The 23,611-nt window shown below is 53.0% G+C and overlaps 1 protein-coding gene across 4 annotated transcripts; it reads right to left on the reverse strand.

The window, feature by feature from the left end:
* Window positions 1-51: 51 nt before the first annotated feature.
* Window positions 52-20,033, reverse strand: SPC24 (SPC24 component of NDC80 kinetochore complex). Of its 4 annotated transcripts, none has more exons than XM_045381126.2 (5): window positions 19,868-20,033; window positions 11,625-11,769; window positions 10,484-10,588; window positions 10,344-10,372; window positions 8,416-8,803 (listed from the first exon to the last, which is right to left on the reverse strand). In XM_045381126.2, exons 1-5 carry the CDS (start codon window positions 20,025-20,027, stop codon window positions 8,694-8,696), a joined length of 549 nt encoding a protein of 182 aa, XP_045237061.2. In that variant the 5' UTR covers window positions 20,028-20,033; the 3' UTR covers window positions 8,416-8,693. The 4 variants fall into 4 exon arrangements, 3 of the variants coding, with proteins under 3 accessions (XP_045237061.2, XP_015296178.3, XP_005588058.3); XM_015440692.3 differs by having other exon boundaries at window positions 8,416-8,934; window positions 10,296-10,372; XM_005588001.4 differs by having other exon boundaries at window positions 8,416-9,764; window positions 10,296-10,372.
* Between the last annotated feature and the right edge of the window lie 3,578 nt (window positions 20,034-23,611).

Raw genomic sequence — 23,611 nt, forward strand, 5'->3', positions numbered from 1 at the left:
ACCCCGTCTCTACTAAACATACAAAAATTAGACAAGTGTGGTGGCGCATACCTGTAATCCCAGCTACTCGGGAGGCTGAGGCAGGAGAATCTCTTGAACTCGGGAGGCTGAGGTTGCAGTGAGCCAAGATCATGCCACTGCACTCCAGGTGACAGAACGAGACTCTGCCTTAAAAAAACAAACAACAACAAAGTAATTTTAAAATTACCAGCCTGATACGATGGTGCACACCTGTAGTCCTAGCTACTTGAGAGGCTGACGTGGGAGGATCTCTTGAGCCCAGCACTTTGGGAGACCAACCTGGGCAGATTACCTGAGGTTGGGGATTTGAGACCAGCCTGACCAACCTGGAGAAACCCCGTCTCTACCAAAAATACAAAATTACCCGGGCGTATTGGCGCATGCCTGTAATCCCAGCTACTCAGGAGGCTGAGGCAGGAGAATTGCTTGAACCTGGGAGGCAGAGGCTGCAGTGAGCTGAGATCCCGCCATTGTACTCCAGCCTGGGAAACAAGAGCGAAACTCCGTCTCAAAAAACAAAACACCACAAAAATCCAAAAAGAGCAGACTGACCAGGCCACCTGGGTTCATATCCTGGCTCTGCCACTGACTCGCTGGGTGACGGGCACCTCAGAGCCTCAGTTTCTCCACCCGACAATGGAGACAAAGCTAATCTCCCCCTCCCCAGGGGCTCTGGAAGTGGCATGAGATGGGGGCTGCGCAGGCGCCCGGAGACAAAGGCAGGGCCTGTCATCTTTCCCGCGTCCACAGGGTGGCACTTCCTTCCTGCCTTCCGCCTTTTGTTTTGGGAAGCTTCCAAAACGCCCCTGGGAGGGAAAATGGAGCAGCCCACACAGGAAGCGTCCCGGAGCCTGCACACATGCGCTCGATAATTGCTTGATTGACGAAATTGGTGCTCAACCAAGTGGCAAACAGGATAAGTGGGCTCAGATGGCCAGGAAAACGGGAGGGCCTGGGAGGTGGCGGCTCAAGGGTGCTGAGACTGAGACGGGGGCGGGGGGGGGGGTGGGCAGGACCGGGGTGCAGACCGGGGTGCATCCCCAGGCAGGGGTGGGGGGACCGGGTGCACAGCACGGGTGGGGCATGACCCAGAGGAGAGGTCAGAGGTGATGGAAGATTCTGGTATCCAGCCTTGGCTGCTGCATTGGGAGGGAGCCTGTACCAGGGCTTTGCTTTGAGGGTGACACAGACCTGCAGACATTCAGAGCTTCCTGACCATCTATTGTTCTGCCCTGGTGGTCGCCGAAGGATGGGAGGGTGACAGCCTCCCATTTTACAGAGAGAAATAGGAGTCTCGGGTCACTGTGGCTGGATTCTGATCCTCACCGGTTCCAGTTCTCTGGCTCAGAACGGGGCGCTGGTAAAATGCGCTTCTGGCTCCCTGGTCCATAGGCTCAGCACCCACCCACCCGCCCAAAGGCGCTTGTCCTGCAGGGCCGGGGGCAGCCTGCAGCTTGGAGAACGCCACCCCTGCAGACGGGATGAGGGCTGGTGGTCCTGTCCTGTCTCCGCAGGCTCAACAGCTCTGGCCAGGAGAGAGTGGAAGGTGGGAGGAATTTGCCCCACTCCCAGCAAGTCTGACACCCACAGCTAATGTCCCCTGCTGTCCCTCCCCCTCTCCTGTCCCCAGGCCGTTCCTCTTCCAGCAGCCCGAGGCATCCCAGACCACAGCTGTCTGCAGTGAGTCAGCCTGAGTCTCTGGGCTGAGCCAGGGCTGCCAGAGGGAGGTGGGGAGAGGGGTGTAGGCTGCCCGGCCCTGCAGCTGGCCCTGGCCTAGTCCCCCCCAACCTCCCCAGTCTGGGGTCAGCACCTTCCTCCCTTGCAGGCAGTGATTTTCCATGATGATGAAGGAATAAAAAAGCCACTGAGGATTCTGAGTGGGAGTCCCTGGTCCCCATCACCCCACTGAGCACGGCCGCTTGGGTTTCCTGGCAACTTTCTGCTCCATCCGCAGCCGTCCCTCCCCTGGGCTGGGCTGCTCTGGGGCTGTTCCTGGGATGGGGAGCGGGGAGCTTGGGGGTAAATAATGACATCAGCCACCTAGACAGGCGGGGCCACTGTGTCAAGGGGCCCATGTCAGGTTCCCTTCTCCCAGAGCTGGGGTTTGTCTTGGAATCGGAAAATCCTCCCCACATTGCCCTGTGGCCTGCAGGCCTGGCGTGATCAAGGACCCTGCCCTCCTGCTATCCCCCTGTCTCCTCCATGCCAGCCTTGCTGTGTCCCTCCACACCTTTATCCCCTGGGGACTCATGTCTGGGACAAATGACGCCTCCTCCCTGGGCCTCCCACAGAGCCACAGAGCATCCCTCCCCGACCCCACAGTGTTCATTTGTGGGTAGGGATTAAGAGCACAGCTTGAATTAAAGCCCTGGCTCTGACACCGGCCTGCAGAAAACCTGACACAGTGGCCTCCACTGGGGCATGACTCCATGAAGGAGGGCCTGGCCGGCCACAGGCTTACAGCACACATTTCTCTTTTCTTTCTTCCTTCCTTCCTTTCCTTTCTTTCTCTCTCTCCCTCCCTCCCTCCCTCCCTCCCTCCTTCCCTTCCTCCCTCCCTCCCTCCCTCCCTTCCTTCTTCCCCTCCTCCCCTCCCCTCTTTTTTTTTTTTTTTGAGACAGGGCCTCGCTTTGTCACCCAGGCTGGAGTGCAGTGGTGCGATCCTAGCTCACTGCAGCCTTGACCTCCCAGGGTTGAGGCAATCCTCCCGCCTCAGCCTCCCAAGTAGCCAGGACTATGGGTGCACGCTACCATGCCTGGCTAATTTTTTAGGTCTTTTGTAGAGACAGGAGTCTCACCATGTTGTCCAGGCTGGTCTTGAACTCCTCAGTTCAAGCGATCTTCCTGCCTTGGCCTCCCAAAGTGCTGGGATTACAGGCATGAGCCACAGTGCCTGGCCCAGTTCACATTTCTAAGTAAATATGGGAGGCCAGCCAGGCGCAGTGGCTGTAATCCCAGCACTTTGTGAGGCCGAGGTGGGTGGATCACCTGAGGTCAGGAGTTCCAGACCAGCCTGGCCAACCTGGTGAAACCCCGTCTTTACTTAAAAAAATACAAAAATTAGTGGGATGTGATGTCAGGTGCCTGGGTTCAAATCCAGCCTTGGAAGCTTGCTTCCTGTGCACAGGCAAGCCCCATTGCGATCTGTTTCTTTCTTTATTTTTTTTTGAGACGGCGTCTTGCTCTGTCACCCAGGCTAGAGTGCAGTGGTGTGATCTCAGGTCACTGCAATGTCCGCCTCCTGGGTTCAAGCGATTCTCCTGCTTCAGCCTCCTGAGTAGCTGGGATTACAGGCATGTGCCTCCACGCTCAACTAATTTTTGTATTTTTAGTAGAGATGGGGCTTCACCATCTTGGCCAGGCTGGTCTCAAACTCCTGACCTCGTAATCTGCTTGCCTCAGCCTCCCAATGTGCTGGGATTACAGGGGTGAGCCACTGCACCCAGCCATGATCTGTTTCTTTTAACCATAAACTGGGAAGAACTTTGAGCACGTCTTAGTCCAGAACTATCAGGGAAGAGGCACTGAAAGCCAGGCCAGAGGAGGGTTGCATGAAAGGCTTGGCGCCAGCTACTCAGGAGGCTGAGGCAGGTGGATTGTTTGAGCTTATGAATTAGAGGCTGCAGTGAGGCTGTGATCACGCCACTGCACTCCAGCCTAGGCAACAGAGTGAAACCCTGTCTCAAAAAAAAAAAAGAAAAGGCCGGGCACGGTGGCTCAAGCCTGTAATCCCAGCACTTTGGGAGGCCGAGACGGGCGGATCACGAGGTCAGGAGATCAAGACCATCCTGGCTAACACGGTGAAACCGTCTCTACTAAAAAATACAAAAAACTAGTCGGGCGAGGTGGCGGGCGTCTGTGGTCCCAGCTACTCGGGAGGCTGAGGCAGGAGAATGGCGTAAACCCGGGAGGCGGAGCTTGCAGTGAGCTGAGATCCGGCCACTGCACTCCAGCCTGGGCGACAGAGCGAGACCCCATCTCAAAAAAAAAAAAAAACAGGCCGGGCGCGGTGGCTCACGCCTGTAATCCCAGCACTTTGGGAGGCCGAGGCGGGCGGATCACAAGGCCAGGAGATCGAGACCACGGTGAAACCCCGTCTCTACTAAAAATACAAAAAATTAGCCAGGCGCGGTTGTGGGCGCCTGTAGTCCCAGCTACTCGGGAGGCTGAGGCAGGAGAATGGCGTGAACCCGGGAGGCGGAGCTTGCAGTGAGCCGAGATCGCGCCACTGCACTCCAGCCTGGGCGACAGAGCGGGACTCCGTCTCAAAAAAAAAAAAAAAAAAAAAAAAAAAAAGAGAAGTATTAAAAAAAAAAAAAAAAAAAAAAAAAGGCGCAGCCATCCCAAGCTGCTCCCAGCCGCCTGCCCCTCTGGGTGGCCTCCACTATTGGCTGAGGACGCACTTTACCCCCGCCAGGGCCTGGGGAGTCCTGGGGAAAGGGACCCGAGTCTAGTCCTCAGGGGAAGCTGCCCAGTGAGCAGCAGGGCGTGAGGAAGGCTTCAGCCTCGAGACTCCATAGGCCCTGGGCTCCCGTCCCCAGAAACACCAGTTACGAGCAGGGGACTGGCCATGGTGTGAGTTCGTGGCCTGCACACCTCCTAATGACTAAGTGGCTAGAGCTTTGGGCTGCCCCCCTGCCGCCCTCTGGGGCTCGGGCAGGTGCAGGTGTGGATGCCCACCCTGGCTTGGCCGCTTCCCACCTGGGTGGCTTCGGACACAGGGTGGACTCCTCAAAGGAGCTACCTCCCATCTGAGAAGCCAGCGTGATCCTCCAGGGGCTGCTGATGCACACACGCTGCCCCGGTCCCGAGTGAGATCACCCTGCCCCTGGGGGACGTTGGGGGCTTCACTGCTTAAGTTCACAATCCAGGGTCGTCCTTGTCCTGCGTGCCTCAGTTTCCCCATCTGTAAAATGGATGGTCCTGGGGTTGAGCCTCAGTGCTGCAGGAACCAGTGTGGAGCCCCACATCCTGGGGCCTGAAACTTTACTCCCACCTCAGCAAGGCTGGGCTGAGCCATCAACAAGCCTCTGGCCGGCCTCCATCATTCAGAAAAGAGCCGGTGGCCGAAGGGGCAGCTCTCAGAGGGAGAACAAACGGGGGCGGGGGTGGGATGGGGCGGGGCTGGAGGCCACCGGCCTCAGGCTGTCCTGGGCACTCAGCCAGCGCTGGGCAGTGAGTCAGGGGCCAGGCATGCGGAGTGGGGCCTCTCCCGGCCCTGGAGATCAGGCACCTCCCGGAACCCGCCCGCTGGGCCCCCACCAGGCCGCGTTCCTCTCCCACTCACTCTCCCCATAGAGGGGACCCTGGACCTGCCTGAGGGGGATGGGAACGGGGATGTGGGTGGTGGGCACAGGCTCCCTGATGGGACCGTCTCTTCCTTGGGGAAACTGAGGTCCAGGTTGCTGGGGTGGAGGGGATGTGGAGTGACAGGGCAGGGCAATGGCTCCTTGGCCCCCTCTGGGAACAAAGCCAGGCCATTCCTGTGGGGAGGGAGCGCCAACCCCAGGGTAGGGGGGCACGGGCCCTGGGCCAGGGGTACAGATAAACCTGGGCTCCCAGAACCCTCGTCACTGCGGCCCCTCTGTCCTCATGCCTGCTTTCTCTCCAGGGCACTTGGAGCTGCAGTTTGCAGGACGAGAGGGAAACGTGCCCATTCCCCCACCCCGGGACTCTCAGCCATGCACGGGCTGGGCCCACTCCACTCCTGGCGCCCACAGTTGCACCAGTGAACCGGCCAGTGGGGGCATCCTGCCCCGTGTGCGGGAAGGAATGACCACAAAGGTGACAGCAGGCTCAGCCAGCCCTGGCACTGACACCTGACTTGCAAACTGGTCCCTGCCTGAGGCTTCAAGGCAGACGAGAGGCTTTGTGTGACTTCTTCCCCGAAGAGACACTGGCAACAGCTGGAGACATTTCCTGTTGTTAAGGCTGAGGGGGAACTACTGGCATTTGGTGGGTGGAGGCCAGGGATGACACTAACTGTCCTATGACGCCCAGGACAGCCCCCAACACACAGAACGGCCGGGCCCAATGTCACTAGAGCTGAGGCGGAAAAGCCCTGCCCTGCTTCAGGTCTTCAGATCTTTGGGGGTCAGGGGCACAAATAGAGGACTCTGCTCCCCATTCAGGTCACATAAAAGAACCGGCCGGGCGCTGTCGCTTATGCTCCTAATCCCAGCGCTTTGGGAGGCCGAAGTGGGAGGATCGCTTGAGCCCAGGAGTTTGAGACCGGTCTGGGTAACATAGCAAGATCCCATTTCTACAAAAAGTGCAAAAATTACCTGGGCACGGTAGCATGCACCTGTAGTCTCAGCTGCTTCGGAGGCTGAGGTGGGAGGTTTGCTTGAGCCCAGGAGGTTGAGGCTGCAGTGAGCCGACATCGTGCCAGTGCACTCCAGCCTGGGTGACAGAGTGAGACTATCTCAAGAAAAGAAAAAAGAGAGAAAATCCATGAACTTGGAAAATTAAAACAGCCCCAAGGGCTTCTAGGAACACATCTAAACCCAGGCCCGCCATTCTCAGAATTTTTGCAAGCCGAATGGACTGAGATTTCTGACATTTCAGGGCTAGACTCAAAAAACCCTTTAAAAAAATTTTTTTTTTTTTGAGATGGAGTTTCACTCTTGTTGCCCAGCCTGGAGTGGAATGGCACGATCTCGGCTCACTACAGCCTCCACCTCCTGGGTTCAAGCGACTCTCTCACCACAGCCTCCAGAGTAGCTGGGATTACAGGTGCCTGCCACCACACCTGGCTAACTTGTATTTTTAGTAGAGACGGGGTTTCACCATGCTGGCCAGGCTGGTCTCGAACTCCTGATGTCAGGTAACCCACCTGCCTTAGCCTTCCAAAGTTGCTGGTATTACAGGCATGAGCCACCATGCCCAACCCCATCTTTTCTTTTCTTTTTTTTTTGAGATGGAGTCTTGCTGTTGCCCAGGCTGGAGTGCAGTGGCACAATCTCGGCTCACTGCAAGCTCCGCCTCCCAGATTCACGCCATTCTCCTGCCTCAGCCTCCCAAGTAGCTGGGACTAGAGGCGCCCGCCACCTCGCCAGGATATTTTTTTTTTTGAGACGGAGTCTCACTATGTCGCCCAGGCTGGAGTGCAGTGGCGCGATCTCAGCTCACTGCAAGCTCCGCCTCCCGGGTTCACACCATTCTCCTGCCTCAGCCTCCTGAGTAGCTGGGACTACAGGCGCCCGCCATGATGCCCGGCTAATTTTTTTTTGTATATTTAGTAGAGACAGGGTTTCACCGTGTTAGCCAGGATGGTCTGGATCTCCTGACCTCGTGATCCGCCCGCCTCGGCCTCCCAAAGTGCTGGGATTACAGGTGTGAGCCACGGCACCCAGCCCAGGCTAGTTTTTTATATTTTTAGTAGAGATGGGGTTTTACCGTGTTAGCCAGGATGGTCTTGATCTCCTGACCTTGTAATCCGCCCACCTCAGCCTCCCAAAGTGTTGGGGGGTTTCACCATGTTGGCCAGGATGGTCTTGACGTCTTGACCTTGTGATCCACCCGCCTCAGGCTCCCAAAGTGTTGGAATTACAGACGTGAGCCACCGCGCCCGGCCCTTATCCCTCTTTTCTAGGTTGATCTCCCTGGAGGCCACCAGTTCAGCCTTATCACCCACAGGACTTGAGGGTCACCTCAGTGGACCGTTTCAGTGTCTGCCGAATGTGCTCAGAAGCTGTTAAGGCTGACTGTTCCCTCTGCCTAAAAACGCCCCTGATTAAGAAAGAATTGCACTTAAGTCCAGTCATGGAAAGCGACATGAAACCCAAGTCCAAGTTCATGGAACTAACACATCCAAGGACAAAGCTGTACCCAGGGACAACCGTGTGGGCGGGACCCCACCTCCCTCTCTCCTCCCTCAGGCAGGCAGGTGGTGTGCAAGCCTCCTTTCCTTAGTGGTACCCAAAACACCGAGGATGGGAGGATGATGAACACATTGATTGGCCGGCCCTGGACTGGAGTACATTTTCAATCAGTTAGGACTTATTTTGGTATCTGTCACAGAAAACCCCCCCAAACCAGCAGCTTACACAAGGTAGAAGTTGAGATTGGTTCTCTCCCTTCTCTCCCCCATTTGTAAGTCTGTGTTGATATCTGGCTCTGCTATCATCAGGGAACCAGGCTCCTGTCATCCCTAAGGGACTGCACTCGTCTGTACATGTGGCAGTATGGCTGCCAGGGCTCCAGCCATCACGCCCACATTCCAGGAAATAGGAAGGGGGAAGAAAGGTTGTACTTGTCATTTAAGAATCCTTCTAGAAGTGTCATGTAACACTTCCACGTACATTTCACTGGCCAGACCTTAACTACAAGGGCAGCTGGGAAGTGTTGTGTTTTAGCTCCCAAAGTGCTAGGATTACAGGCATGAGCCACTGCGCCAGGCCAAATTTTTTAATTTTTTTATAGAGAAGGGGTCTTGCCATGTTCCCCAGGCTGGTATCCAACTCCTGGGCTCAAGTGACCTGCCCGCCTCTGCCTCCTACAGTGCTGGGATTGCAGGCCTGAGCCACTGTGCTCGGCCCGGCTTATCTTTTTAAGTCCTGGCACAAAAGTTGCTTCTGTCCTCCATGAAGCACACTCTGGTGTGGCTCCTGTCACAATCTGGGCCTCTCTCTAGTTTTAGAGTGTTGTCTGCTTTTGTGTGGACTCCTCCGTCAGCAGTGGGAGGAGAGCCATGTCACTTGTGTCTTGTCTCTCTGGTGCCTAGCAGAGTCTGGGCACACCGTGGCACTCAAACATACCCCCTGAATGAATAAGGGCCAGCCTTGTAACACCTGGGAGCTGTCGTTGAATACAGCAGTGTCATCTGTCCCATCTTGCCACAGATGTGAAACTGCAGGCCTGGCATGGATAAGTCGACTCCCGTTGGTTACTGAGCTGAGGCCACTCTAGGAGCTGAGGCCAAAATCAGGAGAAAAAGAAATCCAGTAAAAAAAAAAAAAAAAAAAAAAAAAAAGCCAGGCACGGTGGCTCACACCTGTAATCCCAGCACTTGGGGAGGCCGAGGTGGGTGGATCACAAAGTCAGGAGACTGAGACCATCCTGGCTAACATGGTGAAACCCCATCTCTACTAAAAATATAAAAACTTAGCCGGGCATGGTGGCAGCTACTCAGGAGGCTGAGGCAGGAGAATGGCATGAACCCGGGAGGCGGAGCTTGCAGTGAGCTGAGATCACATCACTGCACTCCAGCCTGGGCGACAGCGAGACTCCGTCTCAAAAAAAAAAAGAAGTCTAGCTGGGCACGGTGGTTCACACATGTAATTCCAGCATTTTGGGAGGCTGAGGTGGGTGGATCACCTGAGGTCAGGAGTTCAAGACCAGCCTGACCACCATGGTGAAACGCCATCTCTACTAAATACAAAAAATTAGCTGGGAGTGGTGACACATGCCTGTAATCCCAGCTACTTGGGACGCTGAGGCAGGAGAATCGCTTGAACCCGGGAGGCAGAGGTTGCTGTGAGCTGACATTGTGCCATTGCACTCCAGCCTGGGCAACAAGAATGAAACTCTGTCTAAAAAAAAAAAAAAAAAATCTACGTGCACACATTTCATTTGAAACGGATCTGACCACAGCAGATGCCCGCTGGGTGGAAGACGCAGCCACGAGGCTCCTGGCTACCACTCGGTGTCCACCAAGCTCCAGAGGTAGTCGCTGATGAATTTCCTGGAGAGCTGGGTGCTGTCCAGGTGGATGGGCTGGGCCACACTGGGGCCATGATGGACTGAGGCACAGATGTAAGGAAAGCCTGGGACACACAGCCCCTCACACAACCCCATGGGGAAAAGGATACTGCCTTTACTTTTTTTTTTAGAGAGAAAAGTCTCATTCTGTAGGCCAGACTGGAGTGCAGTGGTGCAATCTCGGCTCATTGCAACCTCTGCCTCCTGGGGTTAAGCGATTCTCATGCCTCGGCCTCCTGAGTAGCTGGGACTACAGGCATATGCCACCACGCCCGACCTCGGGTGATCTGCCCGCCTCGGCCTCCCAAAGTGCTGGGATTACAGGCGTGAGCCACCACACCTGGGCTGCTATACTTTACTGTATATTTATTGTAGACACGGGGTCTCACTGACACCCAGGCTGGTCTCAAACTCCTGGCCTCAAGTGATCCTCCCACCTCAGCCTCCCAGGTAGCTGGGACTACAGGTGCACACTACCACACCTGGCTAATTTTTACAGGGTCTTGCTATGCACCATTTTACATCCCTACCTACAGTGCATAAGGGTTAAAATGGCTCCCCAAAAAGGATACTGCCTTTGATCATCCCTGGTTCACACTCATAATCCCACTCAATTTTACTAATTTGGTGGTAAAGTTGAGCCACGTACCTACAGGAAGACAAAAAAAAAAAAAGAAAGTAAGTTACCCAGCACTGACTTCAACCAAGAGCCGGACGGCACAAGGAGGCACAGGCAGGCACATGCTTTGGCAGAACCTACACGGCCGAGGGGATTGTGACTGTCGTGTCCTCGTCGACCTCCTTCTCCTGTCGCTCCAGATCTGCCTCGATCTCCTTGAGCTCTTCCAGCTCTCTGGTGAGCTGAGTAGGACAGGTCGTTAAGGACCCCAGCTTTTGAGAGGGCTGCCCCTGCGCTAACTGCAGCTGGGAGGCCCAGTGTCTTGGCTCTATCTACGCACACTTTCTACTTTGAGTCAGAGTTTTGCTTTGTCACCCAGGCTGGAGTGCAGTGGCGTGATCTCAGCTCACTGCAACCTCCGCCTCCCAGGTTCAAGTGATTCTCAAGCCCCTGCCTCCTGAGTAGCTGGAATTATAGGCGCACACCACCACCTCCTGCTAATTCGTGTATTTTTAGTAGAGGCAGGATTTCACCATGTTGGCCAGGCTGGTCTCGAACTCCTGACCTCAAGTGATCTGTCTGCTTCAGCCTCCCAAAGTGCTGTGATTACAGGTGTGAGTCACTGTGCCTGGTCTTTTCTTTCTGTTTTTTTTTTTTTTTTTGAGACAGGGTCTTGCTCTGTCACCCAGGTTGGAGTGCAGCCTCAATCTCCCAGGCCCAAGTAATCCTTCCACCTCGGCCTCCCAAGTAGCTGAGACTACAGGCGTGTACCACCATGCCCAGCTTGCTTGCTTATTTATTCATGTATTTATTTATTTACTTATTGAGACAAAGTCTCACTCTGTTGCCCAGGCTGGAGTGCAGTGGCGCGATCTCAGCTCACTGCAAGCTCCGCCTCCTGGGCTCACGGCATTCTCCTGCCTCAGCCTCCTGAGTAGCTGGAAACAGGCACCTGACACCACGCCTGGCTAATTTTTTTTGTATTTTTAGTAGAGACGGGGTTTCACTGTGTTAGCCAGGATGGTCTCGATCTCCTGACCTCGTGATCCGCCCGCCTCAGCCTCCCAAAGTGCTAGGATTACAGGTGTGAGCCACCACACCCGGCTTAATTTTTTTATTTTTGTAGAGACAGGGTCTCTGTTGCCCAGGCTGGTGTCCAACTCCTGGGCAACAGGATCCTCCCACCTGGGCTTCCCAAAGTGCTGGGATTATAGGCGCGAGCCACTGCGGCTGGCCCTATGCGTGTTTTCTAGCAAGGCTGACCCCTAGCAGAAAAGGATATAGGAGGCTGGCCTTCAGATGGGCGTCCTCCTCCCCGGCCTCCTGAAGCCCGGTTTCCAGCTGCTGCAGCTCCACGCCTCCCTGGTGCACCTGCTCTTTTGCGTTGAGAAGGTTCTGGGCCACTTCCTTTTCCATGGTGAGGATCTCTGCAGGGTGGAGAGAAGCAGGCTCCCTAGGGTCTGTCCTTCCCCAAGGAGAGCAGAGAGAAGGTGGTTCACCACCTCCACTGGCAAGAAACATGCCCCTTCTTGTCTGCAGCCCTGTCCAGAGAGTTCCACTGGCAACTTGTACAACTACCGTTTCACCAAAACACATTTAAATACACCAAAGATAAAACCTCATCCTTCTTCACACACCTAAAATAGTTTATAACAAAATAGTTGGCCAGACATGGTTGCTCATGCCTGTAATCCCAGCACTTTGGGAGCCTGAGGCAGGAGGATTGCTTGAGGCCAAGAGTTCAGGCCTGGGCAACATAGGGAGATCCTCTCTCTACAAAACTAAAAAAATTAGGCTGGGCGTGGTGGTTCACACCTGTAATCCCAGAACTTTGGGAGGTCGAAGCCGGGCAGATCACCTGAGGTCGGGAGTTCAAGACCAGCCTTGTCAACGTGGTAAAATCCCGTCACTATTAAAAACACAAAAAATTAGCTGGATGTGGTGGCAGGTGCCTGTAATCCTAGCTACTTGGGAGGCTGAGGCAGGAGAATCACTTGAACCCAGGAGGTGGAGGCTGCAGTGAGCCGAGATTGCACCACTGTACTCCAGCCTGGGCGGCTGAGTGAAACTCCATCTCAAAAAAAAAAAAAAAAAGGCTGGGCACAGTGGCTCACACCTGTAATCCCAGCATTTTGGGAGGCCGGGGCAGGCAGATCACCTGAGGTTGGGAGTTCGAGACTACCCTGACCAACATGGAGAAACCCCATCTCTACCAAAAATACAAAATTAGCCAGGTATGGTGGTGCATGCCTGTAATCCCAACTACTCAGGAGACTGAGACAGGAGAATCACTTGAACCCAGGAGGCGGAGGCTGCAGTGAGTTGAGATCGCGTCATTGTACTCCAGCCTGGGCAACAAGAGCGAAACTCCGTCTTAAAAAAAAAAAAAAAAAAAGTGAAAAAAAATTAGCCGGCTGTCGTGGCACAGGTCTGCAATCCTAGCTGCTTGGGAGGCTGAGGTGGGAGGATCCCGTGAGCCCAGGATGTTGAGGCTGCAGTGATCCAAGATGGCGCCACTGCATTCCAGTCTGAGTGACAGAGTGAGACTGTCTCACACAGACACAAAGACACACAGACACACACACTCACACACACATTTATAGCAAGAAGCACAGGACTCACTTTCCACATCCAAAGAGCCTTGCAAGCCTGGTAGCTCCCTTCCTCCTGCTCAGCTCCACTCCTCATCTTCCTCATGCAGGTCCCCCATCCCTCCGAGACCACCCTAACAGCTTTCCTGCTGCTCCTCCTACCCCGCCTGATGTTTTGGTCTCTCCCTAAGCCAATCTGCCAATCCATTCTGCTCTCTGCTGCATGAGAGGCCAAGTGGGAAGTCACTCCCCTGCTCAAAGACCTACCATGGCTCCCCAGTGTCTCCAGGATAAAGCCCAGATCTCCTTTCACATCTTCACAATCCTAAACAGCCTTCTTTCTCCCTACCATGAACTTTTCTCTCTGCTCATCATTTTGCACATACGCCTCAGTTCTCACCTGGGCCCCTGTGCTCCATGGAATGTCCCCATGCTCCCGCCCAGCAGGCACACCCATACCTGGCCTTCAAGGCCTCCTGGGTGATGCCCAGCTCAGGCAGTGGGGCGCTCTCCTCTCCCTCCCAGAGTGCAGCTGTGCTTCCAGGACAGCCCCGGCACACTGAATTATTCCTTCCTCACCTTTCTACTTCAAATCAGATACCGCATCTTCTATTCACTTTTTGTCTCCAGCACCTACCCGAAATAAAAATGTGTTGAGGCCGGGTGCGGTGGCTCAAGCCTGTAATCCCAGCACTTTGGGAGGCCGAGGCGGGCGGATCACGAGGTCAGGAGATCGAGACCATCCTGGCTAACACGGTGAAACCCTGTCTCTACTAAAAAATACAAAAAAAAACTAGCCAGGCAAGGTGGCGGGCGCCTGTAGTCCCAGCTACTCGGGAGGCTGAGGCAGGAGAATGGCGTGAACCTGGGAGGCGGAGCTTGCAGTGAGCTGAGATCCGGCCACTGCACTCCAGCCTGGGTGACAGAGCGAGACTCCGTCTCAAAAAAAAAAAAAAAAAAAAAAGGTATTGAACAAAACACCCAGAAAGAGCAAAAACATCTTGGCCAGGTGCGGTGGCTCACGCCTGTAATCCCAGCAATTTGGGAGGCCAAGGTGGGTGGATCATTTGAGGTCAGGAGTTCAAGACCAGCCTTGCCAACATGGTAAAATCCTGTCTCTACTAGAAATATAAAAATTAGGCCAGGCACGGTGGCTCACGCTTGTAATCCCAGCACTTTGGGAGGCCGAGGCAGGCAGATGACGAGGTCAGGAGTTCGAGACTAGCCTGGCCAACACAGTGAAACCCCGTCTCTACTAAAAATACAAAAATTAGGGGGTTGGGGGCTAGGGGAGGGATGACATTAGGAGAAATACCTAATGTAGATGATGGGGATGGGTTGATGGGTGCAGCAAACCACCATGGCATGTGTATACCTATGTAACAAACCTGCACATTCTGCACAGATATCCCAGAACTTAAAGTATAATAATAATAGTAAAAAAAAAAAAAAAAAAAAAAAAAAAGGAAAATAAAATATGTGACCTTGCCGGGGGGGGAAAAAAAAAAGGCTTGGCACAGTGGCTCACGCCTGTAATCTCAGCACTTTGGGAGGCCGAGGCGGGTGGATCCCTGAGGTCAGGAGTTCGAGACCAGCCTGACTAACACAGAAAAACCCCGTCTCTACTAAAAATACAAAATTAGCCAGGTGTGGTGGCGCATGCCTGTAATCCCAGCTACTCGGGACGCCGAGGCAGGAGAATCGCTTGAACCCGGGAGGAGGAGATTGTGGTGAGCCGACATCGTGCCACTGCACTCCAGCCTGAGCAACAAGAGCAAAACTCTGTCTTACAAAAAAAAACCAAAAAACGCTACTGGTGGCTGGGCACAGTGGCTCATGCCTGGAATCCCAGCACTTTGAGAGGCCAAGGCAGAAGAATCGCTTGGATCCAGGAGTTTGAGACCACCCTAGGCAACACGGCAAAACCCCATCTCTACTAAAAATACAAACAATTAACTGGGCGTTGTGGTGTGTACCTGTAGTCCCAACTACTTAGGAGGCTGAGATGGGAGGATCACCTGAACCAGGGAGGTTGAGGCTGCAGTGAGCTGTAACTGCTGTCACTGTGCCACTGCACTCCAGCCTGGGTGACAGAGAGAGATCCTTTCTCAAAAACCCAAACCAAACCAAACCAAAACAAAAATGGCTACTGTTCCTTCCTAGAAACCTGCCAGCTCAGAGAAAGCAGATTAAATGCTTCCCAAAAGGCCCATGTTTAAGTTTTAGAAACTCACATTAAGTTATTTTCAATCACAGTATGACATGTATATGGTTCTGCAAACATAAACACACATGCACACACCCTTCTCCAAGCCTCTCCGCCCCTCTGAAGCAGCCACTTTCAAGTTTTAGCTGTTTTCTCTGGCACTGGCCTCCACATTTCTAAGTAACTTGCTTATGCTGCTATTTCTTGATGGGTCTGGTTCGGATGGTGCCTGCTGATTTCCTGTTAGGACAGCTGAGGCTCCGGCTGGCTCACACAGCCTTCCCACCCGCTGTCTGTCCGCCCTCCCGAGGGACAATGGACTCTTCTTGAATTCTTCCCTGAGTAGTAATCTCTACCCCATGGCCGTTCATTATAAGACGCTCCTACGTGACATATTCTCACACAGCTCTCTGAGGGGACACTTTTTTTTTTTTTTTTTAAAGATGGAGTCTCGCTCTGTCACCCAGGCTGGAATGCAATGGCACGGTCTCAGCTCACTGCAACCTCCACCTCCCAGGTTCAAGTGATTCTCCTGCCTCAGCCTTCTGAGTAGCTGGGATTACAGGTACCCACCACCACGCCTGGCTAACTTTTATATTTTTACTAGAGACGGGGTTTCACCATGTTGGCCAGGCTGGTCTGGAACTCCTGACCTCGTGATCCGCTCGCCTCGGCCTCCCAAAGTGCTTAGATTACAGCTGTGAGCCACTGCACCCAGCCTTTTTTTTTTTTTTTGAGACAGAGTCTTGCTCTGTCGCCCAGGCTGGAGTGCAGTGGCACGATCTCAGCTCACTGCAAGCTCTGCCTCTCGGGTTCATGCCATTCTCCTGCCTCAGCCTCCCGGGTAGCTGGGACTACAGGCGCCCGCCACCATGCCCGGCTAATTTTTTTTGTATTTTTAGTAGAGACGGGGTTTCACCGTGTTAGCCAGGATGGTCTCGATCTTTTGACCTCGTGATCCGCCCGCCTTGGCCTCCCAAAGTGCTGGGATTACAGGCATGAGCCACCGCGCCCAGCACTTTTTTTTTTTTTAAACTTTTATTTTATTACTATGTTTGAGACAGAGTCTCGCTCTGTTGCCTAGGCTGGAGTACAGTGGCATGATCTCAGCTCACTGCAATCTCTGCTTCCCAGGTTCAAGCTATTCTCCTGCCTCAGTCTCCCGAGTAGCTGGGATTACAGGCATGCGCCACCATACCTGGCTAATTTTTTTATTTTTAGTAGAGACAGGGTTTCACCATGTTGACCAGGCTGGTCTTGAACTCCCGGTCTCAAGTGATCCACCCACCTCAGCCTCCCAAATGTTGGGATGACAGGCATGAGCCACTGCGCCCAGCCACCCTGAGAGTGTACTTTAACTCCTCTGCCCCGCATCTGCGACATGAGAAACAGGTCCAGAGACAGAGAAGTTCAGTGACTCACCCACAGGTACATAGCTCCAAACCTAGGATATGAACTGGATCTGTTTGACCCAAAGCCCAGGATCCCTGGATCCTGACTCTCAGTTTTCTTGGCCCCAGACTCATCCATTCTGCTAACAGCCAGGCTGGCTGAGTCACACCGTTCTCCTAAGCCATCAAAGGAGGGGGAGTTAATGGAGGGGTGGAAGGAGGAGGAGGGAAGGAGGGAAGAGCCTGCCTGGGACATTACACTCGGATAATATTCAGACTCCTCCTGGGTGCTCACCAGGCCTGGCAGTCAGGCGGCTGCTGAGCTCATCTTCTGCTCGCCAAGTTCATTCTCACCTCCTGACCTTTGCATTTGCAATCCACGCTGCCAGGAACACCATTCGTGAGCTATCCTGTGGCCGACTCCATAGGCCAATCAAGGCTCAGCCCAGGCCTCCTCATAAAATGTGACTGTACAAGGCATCCGAAACCCCTGGCGCTGCAGCTGTCAAGAACTGTATGGCGGTTCCTCAGAAATTAAACTTTGAATTACCATTTGATCTGCTTCTGGCTGAATACAAAAAAGAATTGAAACTAGAGTCTTGGGCTGGGTGCAGTGGTTCATGCCTATATTCCCAGCACTTTGGGAGACCGAGGCGGGCAGATCACGAGGTCAAGAGTTCGAGACCAGCCTGGTCAACATGGTGAAACCCTGTCTTTACTAAGAATACAAAAATTAGCTGGGCGTGTTGGCACGTGCCTGTAATCCCAGCTACTTGGCAAGCTGAGGCAGGAGAATCGCTTGAACCCGGGAGGCACAGGTTGCAGTGAGCAAAGATCACGCCACTGCACTCCAGCCTGGGCGACAGAGCAAGACTCTGTCTTGAAAAAAAAAAAAAATAGGCCGGGCGCGGTGGCTCAAGCCTGTAATCCCAGCACTTTGGGAGGCCGAAACGGGCGGATCACGAGGTCAGGAGATCGAGACCATCCTGGCTAACACGGTGAAACCCCGTCTCTACTAAAAAATACAAAAAACTAGCCGGGCGAAGTGGCGGGCGCCTGTAGTCCCAGCTGCTTGGGAGGCTGAGGCAGGAGAATGGCGTGAACCCGGGAGGCGGAGCTTGCAGTGAGCTGAGATCCGGCCACTGCACTCCAGCCTGGGCGACAGAGCATGACTCCGTCTCAAAAAAAAAAAAAAAAATAGAATCTTGAAGAGATATTTGGTCACTCGTGTTCATACCAGTGTTATTCACCACAGCCAAAAGGTGGATACAACTCAAGTGTCCATGGATGGATGAATGAATTAACACAATGAGGTCCATCCTTCTATATCATGGAATATGACTCAGCTTTAAAATGGAAGGAAATTGGCCGGGCGCGGTGGCTCAAGCCTGTAATCCCAGCACTTTGGGAGGCCGAGGCGGGTGGATCACGAGGTCAGGAGATCGAGACCATCCTGGCTAACATGGTGAAACCCCGTCTCTACTAAAAAAATACAAAAAACTAGCCGGGCGTGGTGGCGGGCGCCTGTAGTCCCAGCTACTCGGAGGCTGAGGCGGGAGAATGGCGAACCCGGGAGGTGGAGCTTGCAGTGAGCCGAGATCGGGCCACTGCACTCTAGCCTGGGCCACACAGCGAGACTCCGTCTCAAAAAAAAAAAAAAAAAAAAAAAAAATGGAAGGAAATTCTGGCTGGGTGCGGTGGCTCACACTTGTCATCCTAGCACTTTGGGAGGCCGAGGCGGATGATCACTTGATGCTGGGAGTTCAAGACCAGCCTAGCCAACATGGTGAAACCCTGTCTCTACTAAAAATACAAAAATTAGCCGGGCATGGTGGTGCATAAGTGTCTTCTCAGCTACATGGGAGGCTGAGGTGAGAGGATCACTTGAGTACGGGAGGCAGAGGTTGCAGTCAGCCAAGATCACACCACTGTATTACAGCCTGGGCAATGGAGTGAGACTCTGTCTCACAATAAGTAAATAAAATGGAAGGAAATTCTGACATAGGCTATAACATGGATGAACCTGGAGGACATTATGCTCCGTGAAATAAGCCAGACACGAAAGGGTAGATATTGTATGATTCCACTATGAAGGGTAGATATTGTACAATTCCTCTGTGAAGTTCCTAGAGGAGTCAAAGTTGAGACAGAAAGTAGATCCCTGGTGGGTGCCAGGGTCTGAGAAGGGGATGGGGAGTGACTGTTTTATGGGGGCAGAGCTTCAGTTGGGAAAGATGAGAAAGTTCTGGAGGTAGATGATGGTGATGATGGTTGCACAGCAGTGTGAATGTGCTTAACGCCACTGGACTGTGCAGTTAAAAATAGTGAAGATGGGCCGGGCGCGGTGGCTCATGCTTGCAGTCCCAGCACTTTGGGAGGCCGAGACGGGCGGATCACGAGGTCAGGAAATCGAGACCATCCTGGCTAACCCGGTGAAACCCCGTCTCTACTAAAAATACATAAAACTAGCCGGGCGAGGTGGCGGACGCCTGTAGTCCCAGCTACTCAGGAGGATGAGGCAGGAGAATGGCGTAAACCCGGGAGGCGGAGCTTGTAGTGAGCCGAGATTGGGCCACTGCACTCCAGCCTGGGCGACAGAGAGAGACTCCGTCTCAAAAAAAAAAAAAAAATGGTGAAGATGGGCCAGGCACAGTGGCTCACGCCTGCAGTCCCAGTACTATGGGAGGCCAAGGCAGGCAGATTACCTGAGGTCAGGAGCTGGAGACCAGCCTGGTCAATGTGGTGAAACCCCATCTCTACTAAAAGTACAAAAATTAGGCGGGTGTGGTGGCAAGCACCTGTAATCCCAGCTACTCAGGAGGCTGAGGTAGGAGAATATCTTGAAGCCGGGAGGTGGAGGTTGCTGTGAGCCCAGGGCCTGGCAGCAGCAGGTAATCCATAAAACATCTGAATGCCTTCAGGAAGAAGGGATGGGCTATTGTCATAACTATTTGACAGGGAAGGAAGCTGAGGCACAGAGAAGCTAGGAAACTCACCTCAAGTCTCACAGCGGACATGGGGACGGGTGCGGAGATGCAAACCTGGAGCTTTGACTCCTGAGCTCCAATTCAAACCCTGAGACCCCCAGCTCCTGCTCACGGAGCGCTCAGAAGACGCCAACCCCTCCGGGCTCCTATATTTACCACTAAACCCCTGGGGGGCGGGGGATGGTTGCTATCATAAAGCCCGGAGGGCTCAGAGGCGGCCGTCCCAGAGGGGATGGGGCAGGAGATGGAAGAGTCCAGGAAAGAAGGAGTGTTGAGGTCGGCCTGGTTGCCCGCTCCCAGCACCCGGGCCCTGTTCCCCCGTGGGCCCGCGCCCACGCTCCAGCCCTCACCTCGCAGCTGCTGCTCGGCACCGTCTTGCGTCTCCAGCAGCCGCTCCACCACCTGCTCGTGGCGCCCCAGCAGCCGTCTCTGCTGCGCCTCGGCGCGGTTGGCGCCCAGCAGGCTGAGCAACCCCTGGCTCACCTCCTCTATGTCGCGGAAGGCGGCCATGACTACGCCGGGCCCCAACCCGCGCAAATTTGACTGCCCGCGGAGCCCGCCCTCTTCCCGAAGAGGTTGCTTTCCATTGGAATTTTTCTACGTCAGTCATAAGCAATAGCCAATAGGCATAGGGAGCAGCGTCTTAGAGTGGGGGAAGCCGCCTAGGGTCTGGCCTGGTGCGCCTGCGACCACTCCTCCGTCAGTCATCGGCGATGACCAATCGGCGCAGGAAGCGGGAGGCTCCGTTAGCCCTCCCGATGCGCCTGCGCGGGATGGAAAGCGGCTGTTTATTTCTCCATAGGTCGAGCGCCTACTCTGTGCAGGGCCGGGTTCTAAAGGCAAAGCCTCAAGCAGCTTCTCCTGGAACTTACATCCTACAGTGTGTGCGTGGGATACACACAATAAGCATAGAGAATAAGCAGATTCTATGAGAGGCTGCATAGAAATACGGCGTCTGTAGCCAAGTTACTGGGTTCGAATCCCAGCGTTGCCACTTACTAGCTGTGTCACCCTGGGCAGATTTACCCCTATGTGCGGTACTTTCCTCCATAGTAAAATGAGGGTCATACTAGTGCCTATGTCAGGGTTGACGTGAGAATTCTTATTGCTTTTTTTTTAGAGACAAGGTATTGATTGCTCTGTCACTCAGGCTGAAGTGCAGTGGCACAATCCGTTGCATCTTCGACCTCGGGCCTCCAGCAATCCTCCTGCCTCCGCCTCCCAAAGTACTGGGATTACAGGCGTGAGCCACCGAGCCCAGCCTGGCGTGATAGTGTCTGCTATTCGGTAGGTGCTATATGGTTGTTTAATGAAACATACATAGAATCCTAGCATATAGCTGGGTGCAGTGGCTCACGCCCGTAAGTCTCAGCTCTTTGGGAGGCTAAGGCAGGAGGATCGCTTGAGCCCTGGAATTCGAAACCAGCCTGTCTCAAAACAAAAAAAAACAAAACAAAACAAAGAAAAGATCAGTGCTGACTCTAACGAGCTGGTTCCATGCTAGACACTGGTATTTCTGCAAGAAACGGTTAAGATGTTAAGATGGCTTTTTTTTTTTTTTTTTTTTTGAGACGGAGTCTCACTCTGTTGCCCAGGCTGGAGTGCAATGGCGCGATCTCGGCTCACTACAACCTCCGCTTCCTGGGTTCAAGGCATTCTCCTGCATCAGCCTCCTGAGCAGCTGGGATTACAGACACCAGCCACCACGCCCGGCTAATTTTTTGTATTTTTAGTAGAGACGGGGTTTCACTATGTTAGCCATGCTGGTCTCGAACTCCTGACCTCGTGATCCGCCTGCCTCAGGTTCCCAAAGTGCTGGGATTATAGGCATGAGCCACCATACCCAGCCTGACATCATTTTTATGTGTGCTACCACCTAAAGAACATCTCGTTGCTTTCCTATGATTTTTTTTCTTTTCTTTTTTTTTTTTTTTCTTTTGAGACAGTTTCACTCTTGTTGGAGAGTGCAATGGCATGATCTCGGCTCGCTGCAACCCCCACCTCCCAGATTCAAGTGATTCTCCTGCCTCAACCTTCAGAGTAGCTGGGATTATAGGCATGCATCACCACGCACAGTTCATTTTGTATTTTTAGTAGAGACAGGGTTTCTCCATGTTGGTCAAGCTGGTCTTGAACTCCCAACCTCAGGTGATCCACCTGCCTTGGCCTCCCAAAGTGCTGGGATTACAGGTGTGAGCCACTGTGCCCGGCCTTCTTTTCTTCCTTTTTTTTTTTTTTTTTTTTTTGTTTGATATGGGGTCTTGTTCTGTCCCCCAGGCTGAAGTGCAGTGGCTCAGGTGATCCTTTCATTTCAGCCTTCCAAGTAGCCGGGACTACAGGTGGGTGTCACCCTTTGGTGCCTGAGAGCATGGCTTCTAGAACCAGCTGTGTGATCTTGGCATAGAATTCACCTTCTTTGTGCCTAAAGGCAGTGAATAACAATTATGCAGAGTGAAAGCAAGAGGGGATAAGACCTTGGGTTCACTTTCTGACGCTGCAGTTTACCTGTGACCTTGGCAGGTTCCTAACCTTTCTAAGCCAGAGTGGCTAAAGATAGCCCTTTCTTATTAGCTGCCAGGAGGTGTCCCGGAGATAAGCCAGGCAAGATTGTGCAACTCGAGCCTGATAGATATAAAGGCTCCTGTGGAAAAATGCCACCCGCCCACCTCCCTTCCAAAAAAGCAAAGCGAGAACCACTTCACAGCCATTAGGATGGCTACTGTCCAAAACCAACCAACCAGCCAAGCAACCTGGAAAATAACAAGTGTTGATCAAGAGGTAGAGAAATTGGAATACTGTGTACCCTTGCTGAGAATGTAAAATGGTGCAACTGCTGCGGGAAACAGTATGGCAGTTCCTCAAAAAATTAAAAATAGTATTACCATATCAGCAATTCCACTTCTGGGTATATCCCCAGAAGAATTGAAAGCAGGTTGTTGGACTAGGCTCAGTGGCTCATGCCTGTAATCCCAGCACTTTGGGAGGCCAAGGCGGTCGGATCACCTGAGGTCAGGAGTTCGAGACTAGCCTGACCAACATGGAGAAACTCCATCTCTGCTAAAAATATAAAATTAGCCGGGCGTGGTGGCACGTGCCTGTAATCCCAGCTACTAGGGAGGCTGAGGCAGGAGAATCGCTTGAACCTGGGAGGCGGAGGTTGCGGTGAGCTGAGATCGCGCCATTGCACTCCAGCCTGGGCAACAAGAGTGAAACTCTGTCTCAAAAAAAAAAAAAAAAGAAAGAAAGAAAGGAGGTTGTAGGACATATATTTGCAAGTCCATGTTCACAGCAGCCATTATTCACAATAGCCAAAGGGTGAAAACAGCACAAGTGTCCTTAGATAGAAGAATTAATAAACAAAACGTGGTTCATCTCAACAACGCAATTTTTTTTTTTTTTTTTTGAGATGGAGTCTTGCTCTGGTGCGCACGTGTAATCCCTGATACATGGGAGGCTGAGACAGGAGAATCACCTGAACCCGGGAGGTGGAGGTTGCAGTGAGCTGAGATGGCACCACTGCACTCCTGCCTGAGCAACAACAGTGAAACTCCATCCCCACCCCCCACAAAGAGAAAGGAAATTCTGACACATGCCACAAGGTGGATGAAGACATGTTCAGTGAAATAAGCCAGACACAAAAAGACAAACACTGTGTGATTCCACTTATAGGAGGTCCCTAGAGTCGTCAGATTCATAAAAGCAGAACGTAGAACAGTGGGTCCCAGGGGCTGGGGAGGAGGATGGTGAGTGAGTGTTTCATGGGGACAGAGTTTCAGTTTTGCAAACTGAGAAAGTTCTGGAGATGGATGGTGGTGATGGTTGCACAACAGTGTGAATGTGCTTAATGCCATTGAACTCTGCACTTCAAAATGTTTAAAGTGGTACATTTTATGTCATGTATATTTTACCACAATTAAAATTAAAAATCTACTTAAAAAAAAAAAGCAAAGCAAGAAACTGCATGACGGGGAAGTACGGTCTTAAGGGTGAGCTGAACGAGAGAAATAAAGATAATGACAAATGGAACTGGCAATTGCTTTGTGAGAAACAGTTTATTTCCTAAGACAAGGGCTTCTTGGCTCACAAATCCAGAG

This window comes from Macaca fascicularis, chromosome 19 (assembly GCF_037993035.2).
Source record: "Macaca fascicularis isolate 582-1 chromosome 19, T2T-MFA8v1.1".
Taxonomy (NCBI): Eukaryota; Metazoa; Chordata; class Mammalia; order Primates; family Cercopithecidae; genus Macaca; species Macaca fascicularis.